We start from the raw sequence: 19554 nt of genomic DNA, 5'->3' as shown, positions 1-19554 counted from the left end.
GTGCGCAACTAAAAAATAGAAAATAAGTCATACAAGCTGTGAATATAAAAATAGCATTTGTTTTACTCTGATTTTATTAGTGGATTTATAGATGAAGGACACTGGAGATATCCTCAGAGTGTACACTGTACAAGTTAAGAGCTTTAACTTTGTTTCATTTTGTCTGTATAGTGATAAAATGTGACTACATTTGTGCACATGTGGCTCATACGATACAGTGATATCATTCTTTGGGCCCTGGCATTTGTTTCCTTTCCAAAAGTAATCTTTCTCCTTTCCTGAGTTTAAGCGCTTTGTTTCACATGTAGTAGATTGCACACATGAGCGGAAGTGATACAGTGCCTGAATCTCTCAGTAGTTTCCATTTACAGTGCTGCAGATACAACAGAATGTAGACCAGACAGGCTATGCAAACTGCTGCAAAGTGGCACTACTTTTTTCCTCACGTGTGGGTGGACAGCCTCTTAAACAGGGAAGCAAACTTTCCTCTGCCATTAAACAGCCAAACCTTGATTGTCAAATGGCTTTACACACACCCAGCATGATGTGTCAGTGATTTGAGGCACAAGGGGTGATGACTGTAAAAGGCCTGGCCAGTGTCAGAGGAAACCCTGACATGTATGACCAGGGGTTTTCGAAGAGTCTGACACTTGTTGTCTGCCTCTGTTGGTTTCAGTAAGTTATGCTGCCGGCTCCAGCTAGAGCTCCCCTTATTTAAGCCTGTATTTGTTAACATTTAGACTAATTGGCACCATTAAAAGTATGCTGAGAAGCCATTGGCTGTTCCTGTTTGCAGTGCACCCATGGATGTACAGACAGTTATGACTGGATTACTTTGACACTGAAAAAAACTTTCCAACATGTTCTGGATTCACAAGGAGCATCCTTTTTCTCTGATTTGTAAGCAGATTCGTGGACGTTATCTGTGTTCAGATTCTACTTATAGCTTCAAAACGGAGTACGATTTTTGACTCAAATTGTGGCAGTCGAGGTAACCATATTGCCTCAATGAGGTGTATGTAAGCCACTGGTCTAGCTCCAACTATTGTTCGGTTTCATCAGCAGGTCATATCAGCAGGCCTGTCCTTGTCGTCTCTCTGCCTCACTTCTCTTCCTCAGGCCCACATTTCAACTCTGCCACGCCCCCCTCACTATGGTAAAACCTCTGGTTTCCACTAAGGATGAGTAATTTTGTTTCTTGAAAAGGGCCAAGTTGTTAGTTGGGCAGTATTTTATTAAAAAATATTCAAACAATTGATTCAGACAATTTCAACATTTTTAAAGGGGCATTTGTAGTTTTGGAGAAGAAATTAAAAACAATTTTTCCCATAACTGTATAAACAAGCTGGTCTCAGAGGAAAATTAAGGTCCCCAGAACACTGTTCGAAGTTAGTAAGGTGGCAGGGTCTGCCTAATATAAACTCAGTGAGACAGTATGATACTGTCTTGTCCTTTAAGGTCAGTTTGTTTATTCAGTTAACTCAGTAAAGTAATTTCTTCCCCAAAACTACATAGTGCACCTTTAAATTCACTGTATTCCTTATTTAATCTCATAATTAATTTGTAGGAACAACAGGACAAAGTTTAGTTATACTTTTATGCCAGTTGTGCCTTTTTTAAAAACAATATTTAGGTTTGTGACAATGCCAACTGATGACAGGTATTGTGTTTTTGTCATGTTGTCATTGTCATTTTGTCGAGCTGCATGGCTCGGCTCGAATTCCTTTTGGTACCAGGTACTTTACTTGATGTGGGTTTCCACTGCAGATTGTTATAGAGGTGGTGTGTGACTTTTTTGTGTCAGCAACGAGACAAACTTTGTTCCAGTAAAATCTGAATGCTGCTAAAGAAAAACCAGGAGAGGCTGACTGATCCTACATCAGAGCACGGATGATGAGACCACTCTGGCTGCTCCTATTCTCTCAGAACTATCAGTGGTCTGCAGTGTTTTCACTCCACTTGTTTGTTTCGGCTCAGCTCTCTCGGATCTTCGACCGAGGCGATACTCAAATAAGTACTAGGTAATCTCCACAGTTTTTGACATTGGGAAACCAAACAAGAGCAAGTGGAGCCAGGTTGTACCATACAGTGGAAACCCAGCATGTGTATTGCATGTGAGAGGGCCCAGCTCCCAGGCTGATAAGAAAAGGGGTCTCTTACGACAGCCAAGTCCTATCAGACATTGAGCAGTAGTCTTTCCACTGTGCCCCTATTCTGCCGATAAGAGACCTGACAGTGGGGTGTGTCAACCAACTGTGCTCGTTGTCACGTCATGGTGCTTGTCTTTTGCAACACAACGTGGGCTAAATTACTGTATATTCTGTCGGACGTGGTTAAACACACACCCTCATGTGTTGGAGGCATGCACACTGTCCCTGTAAGTGCTGTGGGCATGTTGAGCAAGTCAGTCCAAGCCCCAGCCGACTGCTGCTGCTTCATAGTTTTCAGCACTGGTGCAGCATCAGTACGGTTGGTGCCATGTACCTACGAGCCCGCTGATTGACTGACAGGCAGGACACGACAGTTGTTCCTGCACAGACGAAGTGCTGAATGACATTCCTCTGCAGCAGCAACTGTAGTACCCTCAGGAAGCTGCAGAGCAAAACTTGTTGTGCCTCACATTTCAGCAGGCATTTTAGCTATGCTCGATACACCCGCACCACTCCTTCCCTCCCTCCTCCAGCTTTTTTCGTCTCTTGCTTAATTTCTACATTTCCACCGCTCTGTTTATTTTGTCTCCACACACCAAACGAAAAAAACACTTCCATTTTCTTTTCGAACGGGCTAAATCGGGAGCCAATATCTATGATCTGTACAACACAGAAAGATATGCACATGCACCCACACACGTGCACAGTTTTGATTGCACATTACGGAAGCTTTTAGACCTCCACAACTTGCACAACCTGGAAAACCTCTCTTGGCCATTTGGAAATGTTTGTCCCCATCATCCTCCACCCTGTAGTTTTCCCTGCGAGTAATTAAAGCGAATCAGTGGAGATATGGACGAGAGTGTGAAGATGTTGCTCTCATGCTTAGAATATGATTCGCTCAGCCTAATTTTTCCCAGATGGCTGCAACAACTGAAGACGTAAAATAACATTGATTGTCATAATATCTTTGCTGCGCTCGCAGAGGAGTTGCTACTATTCCGCGAGGCCGTTTGCATAAATGTATTGCATCTGTAGTTCTCTGTAATGAACTCATGCTGGGGAGGTATGGTTTATTGTCCTGCCATAATGAGAGCTTATGTAAAATCAGACTCCTTAGGAGGTGGAAGAGTGGAGGGGGAGCCCTGGCTCGCGATAAAGTGGAGCCGTTTCTGCCCCTGTGAATCGAGAGCCTGTGTCTGTGTGGGTGGATGAGGGGTGTGTCTTTAAAAGGGGATGGGTTGATTCAGTGTGCACAAAAGTATCCATGCTGGGGGTGGGGGCCACTTACTGAGGAACTGAGCCATAACTTTTGGACAATATTCAGCAGAGACATTAACGCAGCTTATTTATTTGTCGTCGTGGTGAATGTGTGAGTGTCTGTGTGAGATGGTGACAGAGCACAGGATCTTCCCCTCTGCTTCATGACCCCTGGTTTACTCCTGTATCCTGTTTTCAGTCAAAGTCCCTCACACTGCTCTCCACCTTCTGTCCATTTAATATTCCTTAGCTCTCTCCCTGCTTCCGCACTGGGGCTCTCTGGTCATATCATATAACATTTGGTGGGCACATTTTATCCAGAGAGCCTCACAGAGGACCATGTACACACTTTTATTTGGTTTGCCTCAATTGCAAGCTGAGGGGGTTAGCTTTTTTCAGCGTCCCAGAACCATCCTCAAAAACCATTTTAGCTGTCCTGCAGTTGATGTAAACTGTCCCCAAAACAAAATGTTCTTCATCTACTTTATTATAATCTATAGCTGTTAGTTGAAAGCATCAGCATTCCAATAGCTTTTATCTCCAAACTGTACTCATCTGAAGTACCTACATTTCCTGGACACTTGTTGTATTGTCACATTAACCTGTAGTTCACTGTTTATTGCTTGAACAGAAACTCTCAGACCTATTGTTTGTTTAGCTCTGTTACTTTAAACTTTTAGCTATTTAGGCCCTATTAGCTCCATCAGCTGTAAGCTATTGGCTCCATTAGCTGGTGGCTGCGTTGGCTTTATTAGCTTAATTTGCTGGAAGCTATTGGCTCCATTATCAATTAGCTCTGTTTACTCTATATGCTCTGTAACCTGTGAGCTTTAAGTCCTTTTAGCTGTTTGCGCTATTAGCTCTGTTAGTTTCAACTTTTAGCTATGTTAACTGTTAGCTCTATTAGCTGTTAGCTATGATAGCTGTTAGCTTTGTTGGCTCTACTATAGGGCTGCACAAAAAATCGTTAAAAAACGATCTCGATTCACACATACACGTGATCTTATTTCTACACATAGCGATTCTGAAGCATTTTATATCTCGAGCTGAATCACAAACAAATGCTCCTATTTTCCTCCCGGAGTTTTCGAAGCGCCCCCAAACGCAGCACTGCCGCTGCCTCCTTCCTCAACCTGTGGTAAAGCATCTTTACAACACGGGATTCAGTGGAGGAAGCCCGCCTGCAGTTGAGTGTTTGGAAGGAGTGAGTGAGATGCCGTTTTTAGACGGGGCAGCAAGCCGCCAATCTGCCCGTCTTTTGGGCAGCTAGGTCCACGGTTTTAGACAGAGGGCGGCAAATTGAGAGTCTGTTTAGGTCCGCCGATTTGCCGCCTCAGAGGGTACACTTATTTCCACCTCGCCTGCTAGATGAGCAACTGGACAGCCGCTGAGATCCGGGAGATGCTAGCTTCTCCTGGATCTCTAGCTGTTTCGTTGTGTTAGCTTGTTGTTGTAGCGCAAGCTAGAAACGGTCGCTACTTTCAAAGTAAAAGCCCCCCGCTAAGAACCCAGTTCTAAACTACAATGGGGTGCAATGTAAAGCTCTTATTTTGAAGACAAATTCGTTGTCAGCTGTTCCCAGCCCAACTTCGGGCTTCATGTCACGTCACATGTTTACTCGATGAATATTACGCCTCCGTTTTAGAAAGCCGATCAAAGCAGCTATCACATATCACCTAGCCAAAGATACAGCCCCAATAAACACTGTACAACATGAGGGATTAAAGGATTCCCTCTCATCTTGGAGACAAATTTTTCTTTTTTTTTTTTCTTTTGTAAAAATTATTTCTCATCCAATGATAGAACTTGAACAAAACAAAAAAAACATTGCTGTCTACAATGTTTTTTTACTCATCAGTGCAATAAACATTTTGTGAAAAAATCGTGCCAGAGAATCGTGATCTCAATTCTAAGCAAAAAAATCGTGATTCACATTTTTACCAGAATAGTGCAGCCCTACTCTACTATCCCCTGGCTCTGTTACCTGTGAGCTTTAAGCCCTGTTAGCTGGTAACTCTATTAATCTGTTAGCTGTAAGCTGTACACTCCACTAACTGATAGCTCTGCTTGTTCTTGTGGCCCAGTTAGCTTTAAGCTTTTAGCTCTATCAGCTGGAAATTATAAGCCCCATTAGCTGTTAGCTGTGTTGGCTGTATTAGCTCTGTTAGCTGTAAGCTATTACCCCATTAGCTTTTTTGCTCCAGAGGTCTATGAGCTCTATTAGCTATAACCTCCATTAGCTTCTAGCTCTGTTAGCCAGACACACCCCACAACTTGTGCAAACAGCTAACTAGCTCTCTCCCTGCTAGGACTGTAATGGTACACCAAACGATTCGGTTTGTCGCGATTTTTGACCCACGGTTCAATACAAACCTCGATTTTAAATTTTTTTTTTATTAAATATTGTATTTCTGTATATGAGACTCATCTGATAGTATCAGAGGCGCAGTATTGGCAAACTGAACCAGTGTGAATGGATGAGCCGGCTGCGCGTATGGAGGGCGTGTCCATCGTACAGTCTGATAACTGCACAGGTCCCTCACTGAACTAAATAAAGAGAAATGTGCCACAAAGCAACATTACAGAACCAAACTAAGGTAACGTAGTAACTGTAACTGTCTTTGGCAAAGAGGGAAAATTACCGCAGCTGTAGGTGGAGAAGCGTCTGTCTTCCTGTCTGTCCTCCCGCCTGTCCTACCGACTCCTCGTCACATTTCTGCCTAAATAACGGCGTCCGTCACCGTTAACAAACTTTTACTCACCTCAGCTCCGGACCGAGACTTCAGTGAATTTTCCCCCAGAAAACAGCCTCTGTCCTTGCGAGTGACAGTCAGACAGCGACCTGTTCACTGATGGCGGTTATGTTATAAAATAATTTAGCGCGAAAAACGTAACTTCGACACTTTCCAGGGTGTTTGGTGTTTCAGGATCTCAATCACTACACATTAAAACAGCATCCATATGATTATAACTTATCTGCGGGTTTGGATTGACCGGGGGGACTTCGGGGAAAACACCTTGAAAACACACCAACGTCATCATCATGACGTGTACTGTCACGTCTCTTTAGGAGCCACAGCACCAACTTTCTGTGTCAATTACACAGCGGTTCGTCTTTACTCCAGCGGTGCTTCGCTCTGTGTGAACGACCAATGGTGGAGGATTGGCAAACCACCGCTGTGGTGTTAATGCGGCCTCTCTGTGTGAAAGGGCTACTTATAGCTCATAGGGCTGAATCTGGACTGGAAGTTGTATTGCGATTCTGCCTTCTCACACCAATGAGACAAGTTCGTGGATCAGAGTATCGCGACTTCGGTTTCGATACATGTGTCGTTAAAACCCTACTCCCTGCTGATTTGCAAATTGATTCATTGCTCAAAATATGGCATTACCTGGAAAAAAAATACAGTGTCCACCGTCAAAACTAAGTTTACTGCTTTCTTTACACACCTTTTTCATAGGTTTGACTCTTGAGACGCCAGCCAGTGATAGTAACTCATTTAACTTTGTCATTTTCTAAATAATAGTCATACATGCATATAAAAATGTCTGAAGTCCTGGAGGCATCCTGGGGAAAACCTCTGTTTGCCCCTAACATTTTCTGTTGTCCGCAGGATGATGGGACACCCAGTGCGTTTACATGCACAGCTTAGTCAGATTACAGCCATAGTTCGACTATGCTGCTCAATCGGACTACTGCAATTATCCGAGTATACATGCCAGTGAGAAAATCGAATTACTGGCCGAAAGCATGTCATACCCCGGTACGCTAGGTGGCGCTGTACCCATTTGAGCTAGTGTTAACAGCGCACCTCCGGCTGACCTCTTTACGTCACCAGCTGCCTCGGCATTCAAGAAAGATGGCGTACGAAGAGCGAGACGAAGTTGTACACTTCGTATATGGTGTATATGATAATTACACAAACTAGGTGCACTCTGGCGCTCTTTCTTGCCGTGATTTCGGAGGAAAGCCGCCGCCGCCGCCCGTCTACTTCCGGCTCACGGTCCCGGGGAAAAATCTCGCGCCTGCGCAGAACGCAAAATCCAATCCGATCCGCTGGAAACGTATACATGCAGGAGTAATGCGACTTTCAATCGAATAATCTACGTGGTGTAATTCGACCATGAGAAATCCGATCCGGTCCGATTTTAGTCAGACAAAGGTGTATACATGCATCTTAAAAATCCGATCATAGTCAGACTAACGCAGTAATTTGGTTTTTTTGAGTGTCATGTAAACGCACTGACTGGTACTTCTCAGTTCTAATGCTATAATACTGAACTTTTTAAGCTGCGCAGCACCACATCTGGCATCTGTAAAGGGGCAATAAAGTTGCCTCTAAGTGTGCACTCACCAGTTTATAAGTACACATATCTAATACTAATATGGAATGAGACAACAACTACAATATATCCTACCTTTATTAGGTATGCAATGTTGGTTTTTGATGAAACTGTGATATACTTAAAATTGCTTTGAAAACTTTTCGACACAGGGGCGGCTGTAGCTCAGTGGTAGAGCTGAGGACTAGTGACCGGAAGGTCACTGGTTCAAATCCCTGGCTCCCCAGGGCGGGACTGAGTTACAAGCCGAAGCATCCTTGAGCAAGATGCTGAACCCCAACACTGCTCCTGATGTGCAGTTGGCACCTTCGTGGCAGCCACCGCCATCAGTAAGGGCCCTGCGATGAGCTGGCGACTCATCCAGGGAGTACCCTGGCCTTCGCCCATAGAGTCACTGGATTTGGCCCCAGTACCCCCGCTCCACCTTGAAAAAAAAAGGTGGTATAAAAGCGGTAACATCACCCGCGACCTGCATGGATAAAGCGGAAGAAAACGAAACGAAACGAAACTTTTCAACATAAAACAGTGAAATTGAACAGCACCACACCTGCAGCCTCCAAAATGGCCATCAAATAGATTAAACTGAGTATATTTGGCAATAGTGTGATAACTAATCTCCTGCCCCTGCCATGTACTCTTTAACCTCTGACTATGTATGGTGTTGTGTGCATGTATGTGTGTACACTAGTCAAGTATTTCATCTTTCATCACTGCCTCCTCTCAAGCCTTCAAGCTATTTTCAAAAAGAAATATGTATTGTTTTGGCTTGACTGACACCGCTGGTCTGTATGTCTGTAGGCTTTGCATCAGTCATCACCTCCACCTCAGGTATGGAGGCCATCCATTGTTCTGACAAGCAGAAGAATGTCCCCAACTTAGTCAAGATTTTGATGGTTTGTTTAACTGGGGATGTGCTGTACCGTGCTGTAGACAAGCTTCACTGAGAATATGTGGTACTTCATTGACTTAAGTATTACCAAGACTGACTTTCAGCTTTCGTGTAGCTGTACTTTTCTTGTATTCTGTTGTACAGGCTTTTTATCAGCTGGGCAGAAAATGAATAATTATTTTCATCATATATACTTTTTGAATATTTACATTTACTAAAAATGTTTTTGTAAAAAAACAAAACAAACACACACTTTTTTAATGTGAGGTTGGTACTGCTACTGCATCTGTTAGTCATATCCATTTAAATACTTAAAAACTAAGAAACTGAGAGGAAAAGCTGACACTTTACCCAGTATTCTCTCTCTAAAAGAGTTGCCTACTGATTTAGCGTTGCACTCCTACCACTTATATTGTTGAACTCATGGTGAACAATTTGAAAAACAGGATGAAAATCGTTGCTGTGGTTGTTTTAAGTTGATAGTGGCCAATGTAGCCTTGAGCTGTTATTCTCAAGCTGACATGCTTCTTCTCACTGTTCCCTCTGCAGTCACAAAAGCTTATCTACAACTTTTCTCATAATTTTAATAAACTCCCTCCACCTGTACTGACTTTGACCTGTCACATTGAGTTCCACTTTAACACATCATGGCAATGATAGAACTTCAAGTTTCGGTGTAGTTTCTCTTACTTGTTGTCCTGCTCAACCAGTTCCTCTCATAATCTCTGAACTTTTATTTTTGGGAAGTTGGCTGCATAATTGTTGTTCACTTTTCAAAAAGCAAAAATAAATCCTATTCCAGATATTTTGATAATAAAAACAGTGCAGCATTCTGCACATAAGAAAGCAGCATGTGTTTGACCGTTTTCATACCCCAGTAGTTCTTGGAAGTACCTTGGAAGAACCCTGAAAGAGAAGGGACTTTTTGGGCACTGCAAAAAGTTGAACTAGGTTCATCAGAAAAAAATGGCTAAAGGTCCTTTTATCCAGGCATTAACCTGCGGTGGCGGAGATGTCGGCATCCAAACTGCCATTATCCTCTAGTGGCCATTCTGTGATCGTACAGTGACTCTGGGTTCCTCCCAGTACTCCATCTCCCTCATCTACAACACAAAACCCGCTGAAAGAAACTCCCATAGGGCAGCTGAAATCTAAATAGTTTTGACCTACTTCTGCTCTGTGGCAGATGGATGGATGGTGCAGAGAACCTGAAGCCTCATGAGCACCAGCAGTGAGAGCTTTCAACACCTCTGTTTTACCTCTCCCTTTGCACCCCCCAGTCTCCCAATTACTCTGTCTTTCTTCCACAGCTGCCAACGTGCCCCAACACACCAAGGCCACATTATTACCCCTTTCACACTGAACAAAAAAACCCTAACATCTGGCTTTCGTCTTTTTTGTGAATGTGTACAATCTGCATTGAATCCCGCATTGAATGTCTCTGCTGTAGTCAAAAATATTTATCTGCTACAGTGTTGATCTCCTTTGATGGAAACACATCACCTGGGTGGACACGCTAGTTTTTCGCTCCTTTTCAGGTGAGATGATATGACAGTTGTTGAAGTCAAGGGTACTTGAACAGAGTTTGAAAGACACACTGAAGTAAAATATATTTTAAAAGGAACCCCATTAATAACCTCTGCCTGATTGGTACTCAACAGAGATGAGAAAGAAGTGAGATGTGTCACTCCTGAGCAACTTCCGCTGTCAGTTCCTGGAAAAAATTATGTGTCTAATTGAATTGAAGGCTTTAAAAAATAAAAGATTTTCTGGATGTAGTTGAATCATTTGTATGATCTGCTAGTTTTTTCTGTTTCCTGTTTTTTGGCATGTTTGTGATGTCAAACGTGACACACAAAAAGAAAAAAAAAAATAGAACTCTCAAACATCTATTTTTGATGAGTTTATCCGTGTTTAAGAATCCTGCCTATACATGCTAATTTTAGCGTTTAAGTACTAATATGGAAATAACTCTGTTGAATATTTCTTCCAAGTAATTTCTTGTGGGTCTTGAAGGTTGATGGTTTTGTCTCCTCCTCTTCTTTCTCTTTCCTTTTTTTTCTGAGGTTTACTGGCGGTTGGTTTTGTTTCCAGTTTGCACCCTCTATTACTTCTTCTCGGATGCATAATGTAACCTATAAAGCCACGTTATGACAGAACTTCACCATTCGCTCCTTATTTTTGCGACATTTTCAAAATTGCAGTAAGTAATAATTTTCCCCCTGGTGATTTCAAACTCTAAACATATATTGAGTAGCATATTACAAGAGTAAGCGCTAGCTGCTGCCAACTGTAGCTACCATGAGCAAGTTAGCACAATTAGCGCAATTAGCTCTGCAGCTAGTGGTCTGATCTGGGAACTGTATGTGTTTACACCGCTAGCACAGGAACTTTGAGCGGGGGCAGGCTGGGGCTAGCTGGTTGGTGCTATGTCCGAACTGTTGTTTCTTCACATTCTGTTGAGAAATTTAGCACATTTTTGAATAATTTCAACAAAAATTCTTACATATTGCACCTTTAAATTTGCTTGACAATTAGATGTAAACACAGGTTTAGAGTAGAAGACGAAGGTTGGTACAGTAAATAGATCTGCGAGCTCACCATCTACTCCACTGGCACTGGAAACATACAAGATAAGACATCGTGCCTCTCTAACACATAGACGTAAAGTCTTTTCTAACACTTTTTTTTCATCTGTGTACGTTGTTATCGCTCGTTTTCTTTTCCGGTACTTTTTACTTGCACTTCCTTCCTCATCACTGGAGGCTACTGTGGATCTTCTCGTGCTCAGTGAGTTAGCAAGGTTATTAAGAGGTTCAACACCATGAAAATGAACCTTTGACACGGCTGCTATACTGCAGGCTCTCACTTAAGAAAAAAACCCTGTGTCATGCTCCAGTTACGTATGTGACATCAACCAGCAAGAATGCACCAAAAGGTCACTTCTGTCTGCCGCCAGGTCGTATGTGTGCTTTGGGGCAGTATCTAGCAAAACCTGAGCTTGTACAACTTTTTCCGATAGGTTAGCTTGTGTGCTTTTCTGCCATCCTCGAACACTAGACTCTGAGTTTCTGAGGAGGAAGGCACTTTCACCACTGCCGAACACATCGACTGGTTGCTTTACAAAGAGGGGCTTTCATAAATGGATATTGACATGTTACATTTTAGAGTTACAAAGAGAGCCATTGAGAGGCGAGTGTTTGCTACTTGAAAACAGGGAGCGATGACTCCTCCAGTTCTTACCTCATTCATGAAGAGGTTGCCGGACTCCATGTCATCTGACCTGGATGATTTCAGCCGGGAGCTGGCTGGTACATAGCTGCGATAAAGAGATGTTTTTTTTCTACGATGGTGTGTGTGCCTGCCACGCGTGTGCCTGGGTTTTTCGTTTCTTTTGTTGCGCCATAGCCCGCAAAATAAAATCAAGCAGAGGCAAAGGAGGAGGTCTGTGAGAGTGTTTAGTCATGAGGTAATGTGACAAAGGGTGTTTGTGCCAGTGATTTCTAGGAAAAGAGCCTTGGCTGCTATGATATTCACACACATGCTATAAATCAACTCTTCATTCCCCTGTGTGTCTGTGTGTGTGTGTGTGTGTGTGTGTGTGTGCATGCGCATGTCAGTGTGCATTGGATGTGGGAGAGAAGCAGTTACTTTTGAAAGGCACGAGCCTGGAATAGATTATGTGTGTGTGTGTGTAGGGGTCAGTGTGGGGATTTCCTTTCCTTTTCCCGAATATACATCCCTTGGCATGGAACACAGTGTACTTGTAGCTTACCAGGAACATAGGAGGTAATGCTAAATTCCTCGACAAAGAAGTCAACGGAGCCAACATTTACCCTGTGTATAAACCAGAGGTTATGGCTGAGTGTTTTTTTTTGTGTTTTTTTTCTGACTGTGTGTGTGTGGAAAGCAACCTACGTGTGAGTGATGGCCAACATATACTGTAGGTGCATGGCCTGAGGGCAGCCCTTGAAGTTTATGAAGTTGTCCCGACCTTTGAACATACTGTTCCTGTGTTGAGGTCAAGACTCCCTTTCCCCCAGCCCCTTCGCTTTACTGTGTTTGACTGTCCCATATGTTTTATAGAAAGAGCCTTCTCTCCAGCCAACTTAACCGCACGATGCGAGTGGAGGAGTTTGCCTGGGGGGTGGGTGAAGTTGCATAAGCAAACATTTCTAGGAATCGAACTTTAGTCTGCTTTCACTGTTTCAACTCGTCCTCCTCTCTCTCTCCCTCTTTCTCTCTTTTTCCCCGAATGTGGTTGACGCAGGAACCCCTCCAAGGCTTTCTACCGGGCCTTCCAGTCTGGCAGCAGATTAAGGGACTCAAAGGCCCACATTGATAGGTACAGTACTATACTGGATCGGACTGGACGGGCCTGCAGGAGTGTTATAGAGTGTGTGCAGTGTTCGGTAGCAGTGAGCTTTGCTTTTCTTCCATGTGCATGGATTGAGTTTGGAAACAAAGCCTGGCAGCAAGCGCACGATTGCCAATAGACTTCTCAACAACATCTCTCTCTCACTCTGTAATTTTCTCTCGGCATCCGTGTCTGCTGTTTCTTTGACACTACCTGTCATTTTGTATATTGTACATGTCACCTAAAAATTCAGGTTTGTTTACTGCCGGGGTGTTATTTTCACAAGTTTGGTCACCATCTCTGTTGTCTTGTGCAGCAGCTTGATTGCTGAGATTTTTGGGTGCAGAGACAAACAACAGAACGGTATGCAATTGGGAGAGCAACACGAGCACTCAGACAGATTACAAACAAGTTGAACTTAATGTTATTGAAATCTTTTCTCGATTAATCTTCTCGTCAAGGGCTGCAACTAAATATATTGTTTATCTTCAATAATTTGGTTTGTTGTTTGGATAATATTGAACGTTGATCAGTGTTTCCCAAAGTCCCTGTCGTGTTTTGTCCAGATCCATATCCAAGATATTCAGTTTACTGTCATAGAGGAGTAAATGGTAACGTAAACATTGTCAAGGTTTGGAATTGTCTCATTTTTGTCAGTCATAAACTGTCAGTTAAAGCACAGGTTTTTTTCAGGCATGTATTTAAGTTTATCAAAAATCGGTCTGGTTGTTTAGGTGTGTTAGCCAATAAGTAAGAAATGTTGCCCCCACAAATGCCAAACCCGGTATATAAATCTCTGTTGGAGACTTTGTGCACCTGAGAGCACTGATGAGATGAGTTTGCATTTGCAGGTATGGGTCTTTGTCACAAGAACAGTCAAGGGAGCAAGTATAAGAGTCAGTATTAAGATTGATTGTTTATGTTCAGAAAATCGCGCTCCGCCGACATCTTGTTACTATTTTACAGCTATATAGCAATACATAATATGTATCTGGATATCTTCAAATCTCCTCAAAAGCAAACACAAAGGACCCAAGCATAGTTTTGTTTTTTAAACGCGTGTGTTTTAAAACATTACAATAAATCTACCCGTGAAATAAGGTTTATTGTATATTAGACAATACCTTCACCTTGTAACCTTGTAATTTTGATATATTTCCCAGCCTTATATATATACCCAAAATACCCCTCTGAATAGCCCATTGTGTTGTCAGACTTCAGGCTCTTTGAAAACAGACGGAGCAGGAAGTAGCCCTTCAGTCTAATAGACATTTTGAACAGGCAGATTTTGTAATGATTTTATCATTCACGTGAATTTTCACTTTTCAGTAAGTAATCTGGTGAAACAATTTCTTTACACCTGTCTGACTGCTCATGTTGCTTCGCTCCATTACAGTCTTAATACCCAACATCTCAGATGGCAATTTGTTCATTAAAGTGTTTTCATGCTTTATAGAGAATGGCTAAAACTACAAAACTAATGCTAAAAATAACCCCTTCAGAACTCGAAGCTATTGGCCTTAAAGCTGTTAGTGTGTGCATGCTACCTGTAACACAGGATTTAAATAACAACCTGAATACAAGCTCTCCCCCATGTCGCTGTTCCTGTCAAACTACTTTAATTCACAGTCTCATTATACATTCATCACTTAGCTTTTAAATTGATAAATAAGACTGCGGCTCATACAGACACGCCACACGCTCAAAGATTGTTATCCTGTCACAGTGGCGTGACAGAGCTCCTTCAACATTTTTATAATGCCTTTTTACCAAAAAGAAAAGGGGAAGCATATGAAACCGTATGAGTGACAGGAAATGAAACTGTTTTTAGAGAAATATACAGCTGACACACCATCACTAGCCACGAGGGACTGCACACATGCGCGCGCACGCATGCACGCACACACACACACACACACACACACACATTAATTGCAAACATATACATCACTATAATAATTTCATGATATAAACTGTAAAATGGGTAATGTCAGTACCTAAAAACTATCTGCTTTACTTCAATTCACTCTCGATGTTTTGCTCGCTCGCTTTTTTGATGAGCAGTGCTGTTGTGGATACACTGCTGGTTTGAGAGACTGTGTTTGGGTAGATTATGGTGATGGCCTTTAGTCACTCTTATTTTATTCAGGTGTATTTGGGATCATGTCCGAGGCAACAAGATGAAGTCATAGAGGAGTTTGCGAAAGTGAGAGCTTCAATACCAACACACGGGAGCTTTGGACTGGGACACCCAGGATAGCTGGATAGCATGCCAACTTCAGTTGACATAACTTTGACATTATAATGTCAAAACGGCTATTTATTCACATTCTGTTGATGGTTTTAGTCAAGTTTTGAATGTTTTCAGCTAAAACTATTACATATTGCCCCTTTTAACTTGCTGAAAAGCCTGAACGCACTTTGGAGTTCAATTCTGAGAGAGGTGTGTGCAGCAGAGTCATGTTTATGATGTTTGCCACATTCAGGAAGTCAGCTGCTATTTGAAAACCTTATTTTTATAGATAACAGCACTCTTGTAATGCAATTCAGACGGTTTTATTTTCTTTTAGGTGGGTCAAGCAGATGCTAAAAACATGCAGCTTTTTATATTGTAGACTACTGTAATCTGATTATAAATGACTTTCTAAATAAATAGATACATTTAATTTATTTTAATGTTTGTTTTAATTGATGAAAAAGTAGCCATGTGCAGTAATATAGAATGTTAAGGATGACAAACGCTGAGATGAATCACGACGCATAAAGAATCTTTGTGAAGTTGACTCATCCGATAGGTGAATCATAAATGGAGGATTCAGACTTTATTAGTCAATAAAGAGAAAACTTATAATGCCAACTATTTTGATCATTGATAAATCAGTCATTTGTCAAGAAAATATTTCCAGCTTCTTAAATGTGCGGATACAAAATAAAGAGTCTAATAATAAGGTTTTTTCTTCTTTTTCTTTTTCTTTTCCTTTTTTTTTTTTTTTACATTTTTATTTACAATTAATCATGAAAACACTCATCAGGTGTAGCTCTAAATGTGATAGTAACACTTACATAGTTAATCAGATAGTTATTTAAGTCCATGTATGGAAATTGGCACCTCTCTTTCAATGTCATGAAAATGATATATAGAAAAGTACGTATGTGGAGAAATACCCACATGTAATACGCAGGTTTGTGACTGTAATGTGTATTTCAAGCCTCAACAGCTACACTGTAGAAATATGTCAGATGCACTGCAGAAGACTGCGCTGTCAAAATAAAAGTCCCCCATATGGGCATCCTCGTGGCTCACTTGGCAAATGCTCCTGGCAGAGGAGCTTTTGTCTTATGTGATACTCATCAATCTTGACTTGGCCTTTTTTTTCTCAAACCGAAAAACCACACAGTAAGAAACGTTTTTTAGTGCATATTCAACAGTGTTTTCAAACTTTTAGAAAAGTGTACAGACATGCTGAGGCTGTCCTGTGTATGACTTTTAGACTATTGTATCAGCAAGTGAACATTAACTTCCTCTCGCTACTGTAACAAGAAACTTTGTAGTTTGAGGGTGAATTGTGTTTATTTCATAGTCTGAAATCAGAATAAGCCTCACCCAGTTTTTGTGCACTTCTGTTTGCTGTACTTTGCTTATTATCTTTTCCATCCACGGTCTCAAACAGCTACTTCATTATAGAGTTGTTTGTCTTGTTTGCTTGAGTGTGAAACTGTTAACGTCAAAAGTAAAAGCCCCTATAAGACTTGACTCAGTAATTGGCCCTGAGTCCTGCTATGCTGAATGTTTTTATGTTTTCTTGGTTGCTACTTCCTCATTTCTTCTCTGCTGGGGTACTGATGATGCCCCATTACAGGCACAGCTGTGTTTCATAATGGTGCATGAACAGTTGAAGTTGAAGTTTCTCTCATTGATTTGACGAGAGAAAGTGTTAGTATATCAAAATGTGGGACTGTCACTGTAACAAATCAGCCCTTACAAAGTCATGCTAGTTAGCTAGCTAGTTAGCTCCCGAAACATTATCAAACTAGCAGTGAGGATAATAACTAAAATACGTTGAAATGGCAATTCTCATAACCCTCTGTTTTAAGTGTGCCTCTGAAAAAGGCTACAGGGCTACACACTTTACCTGACCCGTCTATCCCAACAACTATTGGGACACCCTACTCCTAGATGTGTTCATGCATATCTGAGAGGTAGGGCTAAGTGAAAGGGGCAAGGGGTGTATTGGGATTGGTCCAAAGACATGGTGTGTGCTGTTTTGTTGCTGATTTTAGTGTTGGCAGGCCCATACGTCTCCATCAGAGAGCCTAATGTTCAGATTAAAAAATAAGAAGTTAATTAAATAAATACTTTGGTTTACAGTTTAAATCGGATGTATTTGCGTCACAAGTTTCTAGGTAAGATTGACTTGTGCACCTGTTGTCCTTAGGCATTCGATCAGGCCTCGCCTTCGAAGCTCTCAGCTTGCCTTATCATGTCTCAGGCTGAGATAAATAGACGTGGCTTTGTTTTTACTGTGGTGCTGAAGGAAACCTACTGCTCTTAAACCTGCCAGCATTTCTGCCAGAGGCAAGGAATGACAACTATTCGATGCTCAGATGAGTTATTCACCCTCACTGCCCCACTTGCCCACGCTTTGTGGGAGTGTAAACTTTTCTGCCTCTAATGGACCTTTTATTGACATTCTTGTTTTACAGCTAACCCTGTATAGGAAACGCCATCCTCTACCCAGAGCTTATAAACGTCAGTCAGTCATGTTAATGTAGAAGGGGAAGTTTACATAGGCGCTGGTTGCATAATCAGTGGCAGAGTGAGTTGAAGCCCTCATTAACATTCTGTTTTATACAATACAGTATACATTTATCACAGCCCAGCCCTCAGCCCTGCAGGGCTTAACCTTACTTACATCAGTAGTTACACTATATACTGCATACTGTTTGCGTTGTAAAGCAGGGAGAATCGGAGGAGGGGCTTAACCATGCATTCGGCTTGTTTTGTGTTGAAGTCAGGCGCTCAAACAAGTTCTTGACTTTGACGATAGATCCAGAAGCTTAAACAAGATCATGTGTGTCAGGAGCGATGCTTTAACCGGGCTCCTGAGCACTGCTCGATCATGTTGTGGTTTCCAGAAATCTCCCCACAGTGCCAGTTTTTCTTGGAAGTTGTACTTGGGGCACCAGATGGTGTCCTAATATGGTTTTGACTCGTTGTTCCTGCTTCCTACGATGTAACTTGTAAATTTGCAGCTTAAAGGACAGAGTAGCTGCCCAAACCATCATGACTCAACAGAATCGTCTTTACCAACTTTGACTTCCGGAAGCAGACCTAGTCCCAATCCCAGTGTCCACACTCAGATTAACGGACTTTGAGGGGCGTTCCCAGTAAGTCCACAAGAGTTTATGGCTAAATCCTTAAAGACATGAAGGATGTCTTGCGGACATTTTGAGACCTTTATTGCCACTTTCCGTAATTCTGTGTTTCTGCAGGCTCTGCCTAAGGCAATTACCCTTAGTTTCTATCGTTGTAACATTAAACACAGGTTACCATTGGTTACCAGGATATGGAGGACTAAACCTGACATAAGTATAAATAAATAAATAAATGCATAAATAAATAAATAAATAAATACTGAAATAGATGAATTAATAAATAAATGCATGAATAAATATATAAATAAATACAGGAATAAATAAATAAATGAATAAATAAATAAATGCTGAAATAAAAGTATTAATAAATAAATAAAAGTATAAATAAAAGAATAAATGCTTTTTATTTATTTCTGTATTTCTGTTCACCTACATTTATTTATTTCTGTATTTCTGTTCACCTACATTTATTTATTTCTGTATTTCTGTGTCCATATGTTAATGAGGAGGTAGGAGGTCCTAACCTCAGTCAAGAGCATGATTGGTTACAGGAGTGTGCTCGATGAGGGTCTACTACTTCTGCCTTACTAGCAGCGCTGATTCCTGTACACTATACAGGAATGTTGCTGGCTACCAGCAAGCCTGCTCAGCTAACTGTTAGCTGCAGATGTTGACATTTGTTCATGTAGCTCTGGTTTAGTAATGAATTTGACTGGCGTTCATTTTAACTTGCGAGAGTCCCAGGTGTGCTGGTGGTGTGGTTTAAGAATCCTGTCTGGAGAGAGGGGGGTCCTCAGCTATGTCCGCTAACCAGGAAAAACATAAGAGCTAACAGGGGGTCTCCACGCCGCTCTCGAGCCGACTTGCAAACCACTGCTAGATGAGCGCTACAGAGCACAAATCATCCAAAAGTGCATGTTGTCGGTCTCATATCTTTGTCGTGAATGTCTGTACTCTCAAATAACTCATGGGTGGAACAGGCTGAGGCATTTGTTCACTCCGAGCGGCCGGAGAGAGGAGTGGAGACCCCTGTTAGCTCTTATGTTAGCTGTTAGCTGCTCGCTGTAGCGTAGCGTCCAGGTTACCTTGTGACACCGGTTACCATCGGGTATTTTTCATTCCGCACTGCGTTCAAATGGTTACTTAAAGCCATCGTTGCGAGCCGCATACATCGTTGT

The 19554-nt window shown here is 41.9% G+C and overlaps 1 protein-coding gene across 4 annotated transcripts in view; it reads left to right on the top strand.

Moving 5' to 3' along the window:
- Positions 1–19554, top strand: part of LOC115572810 (TSC22 domain family protein 2-like) — a 34603-nt gene that overhangs the window by 3296 nt on the left and 11753 nt on the right. Inside the window, exons 2-4 of one of the 4 annotated variants that reach the window (XM_030403269.1) lie at positions 12730–12790; positions 12914–12988; positions 15150–15880. The exons of 1 other annotated variant lie outside the window; for it this stretch is intronic. In XM_030403269.1, coding sequence (XP_030259129.1) covers positions 12730–12790; positions 12914–12985 — 133 coding nt within the window. In that variant the 3' untranslated portion in view covers positions 12986–12988; positions 15150–15880. Of the gene's footprint in view, positions 1–12729; positions 12791–12913; positions 12989–15149; positions 15881–19554 lie in introns of those variants that run through there. 2 more of the 4 variants (XM_030403270.1, XM_030403267.1) reach the window with 2 other exon arrangements.

This window comes from Sparus aurata, chromosome 21 (assembly GCF_900880675.1).
Source record: "Sparus aurata chromosome 21, fSpaAur1.1, whole genome shotgun sequence".
Classification (NCBI taxonomy): domain Eukaryota; kingdom Metazoa; phylum Chordata; class Actinopteri; order Spariformes; family Sparidae; genus Sparus; species Sparus aurata.
Note: the sequence above shows the minus strand (reverse complement) of the source record. Positions and strands in the feature narration are given on the sequence as shown.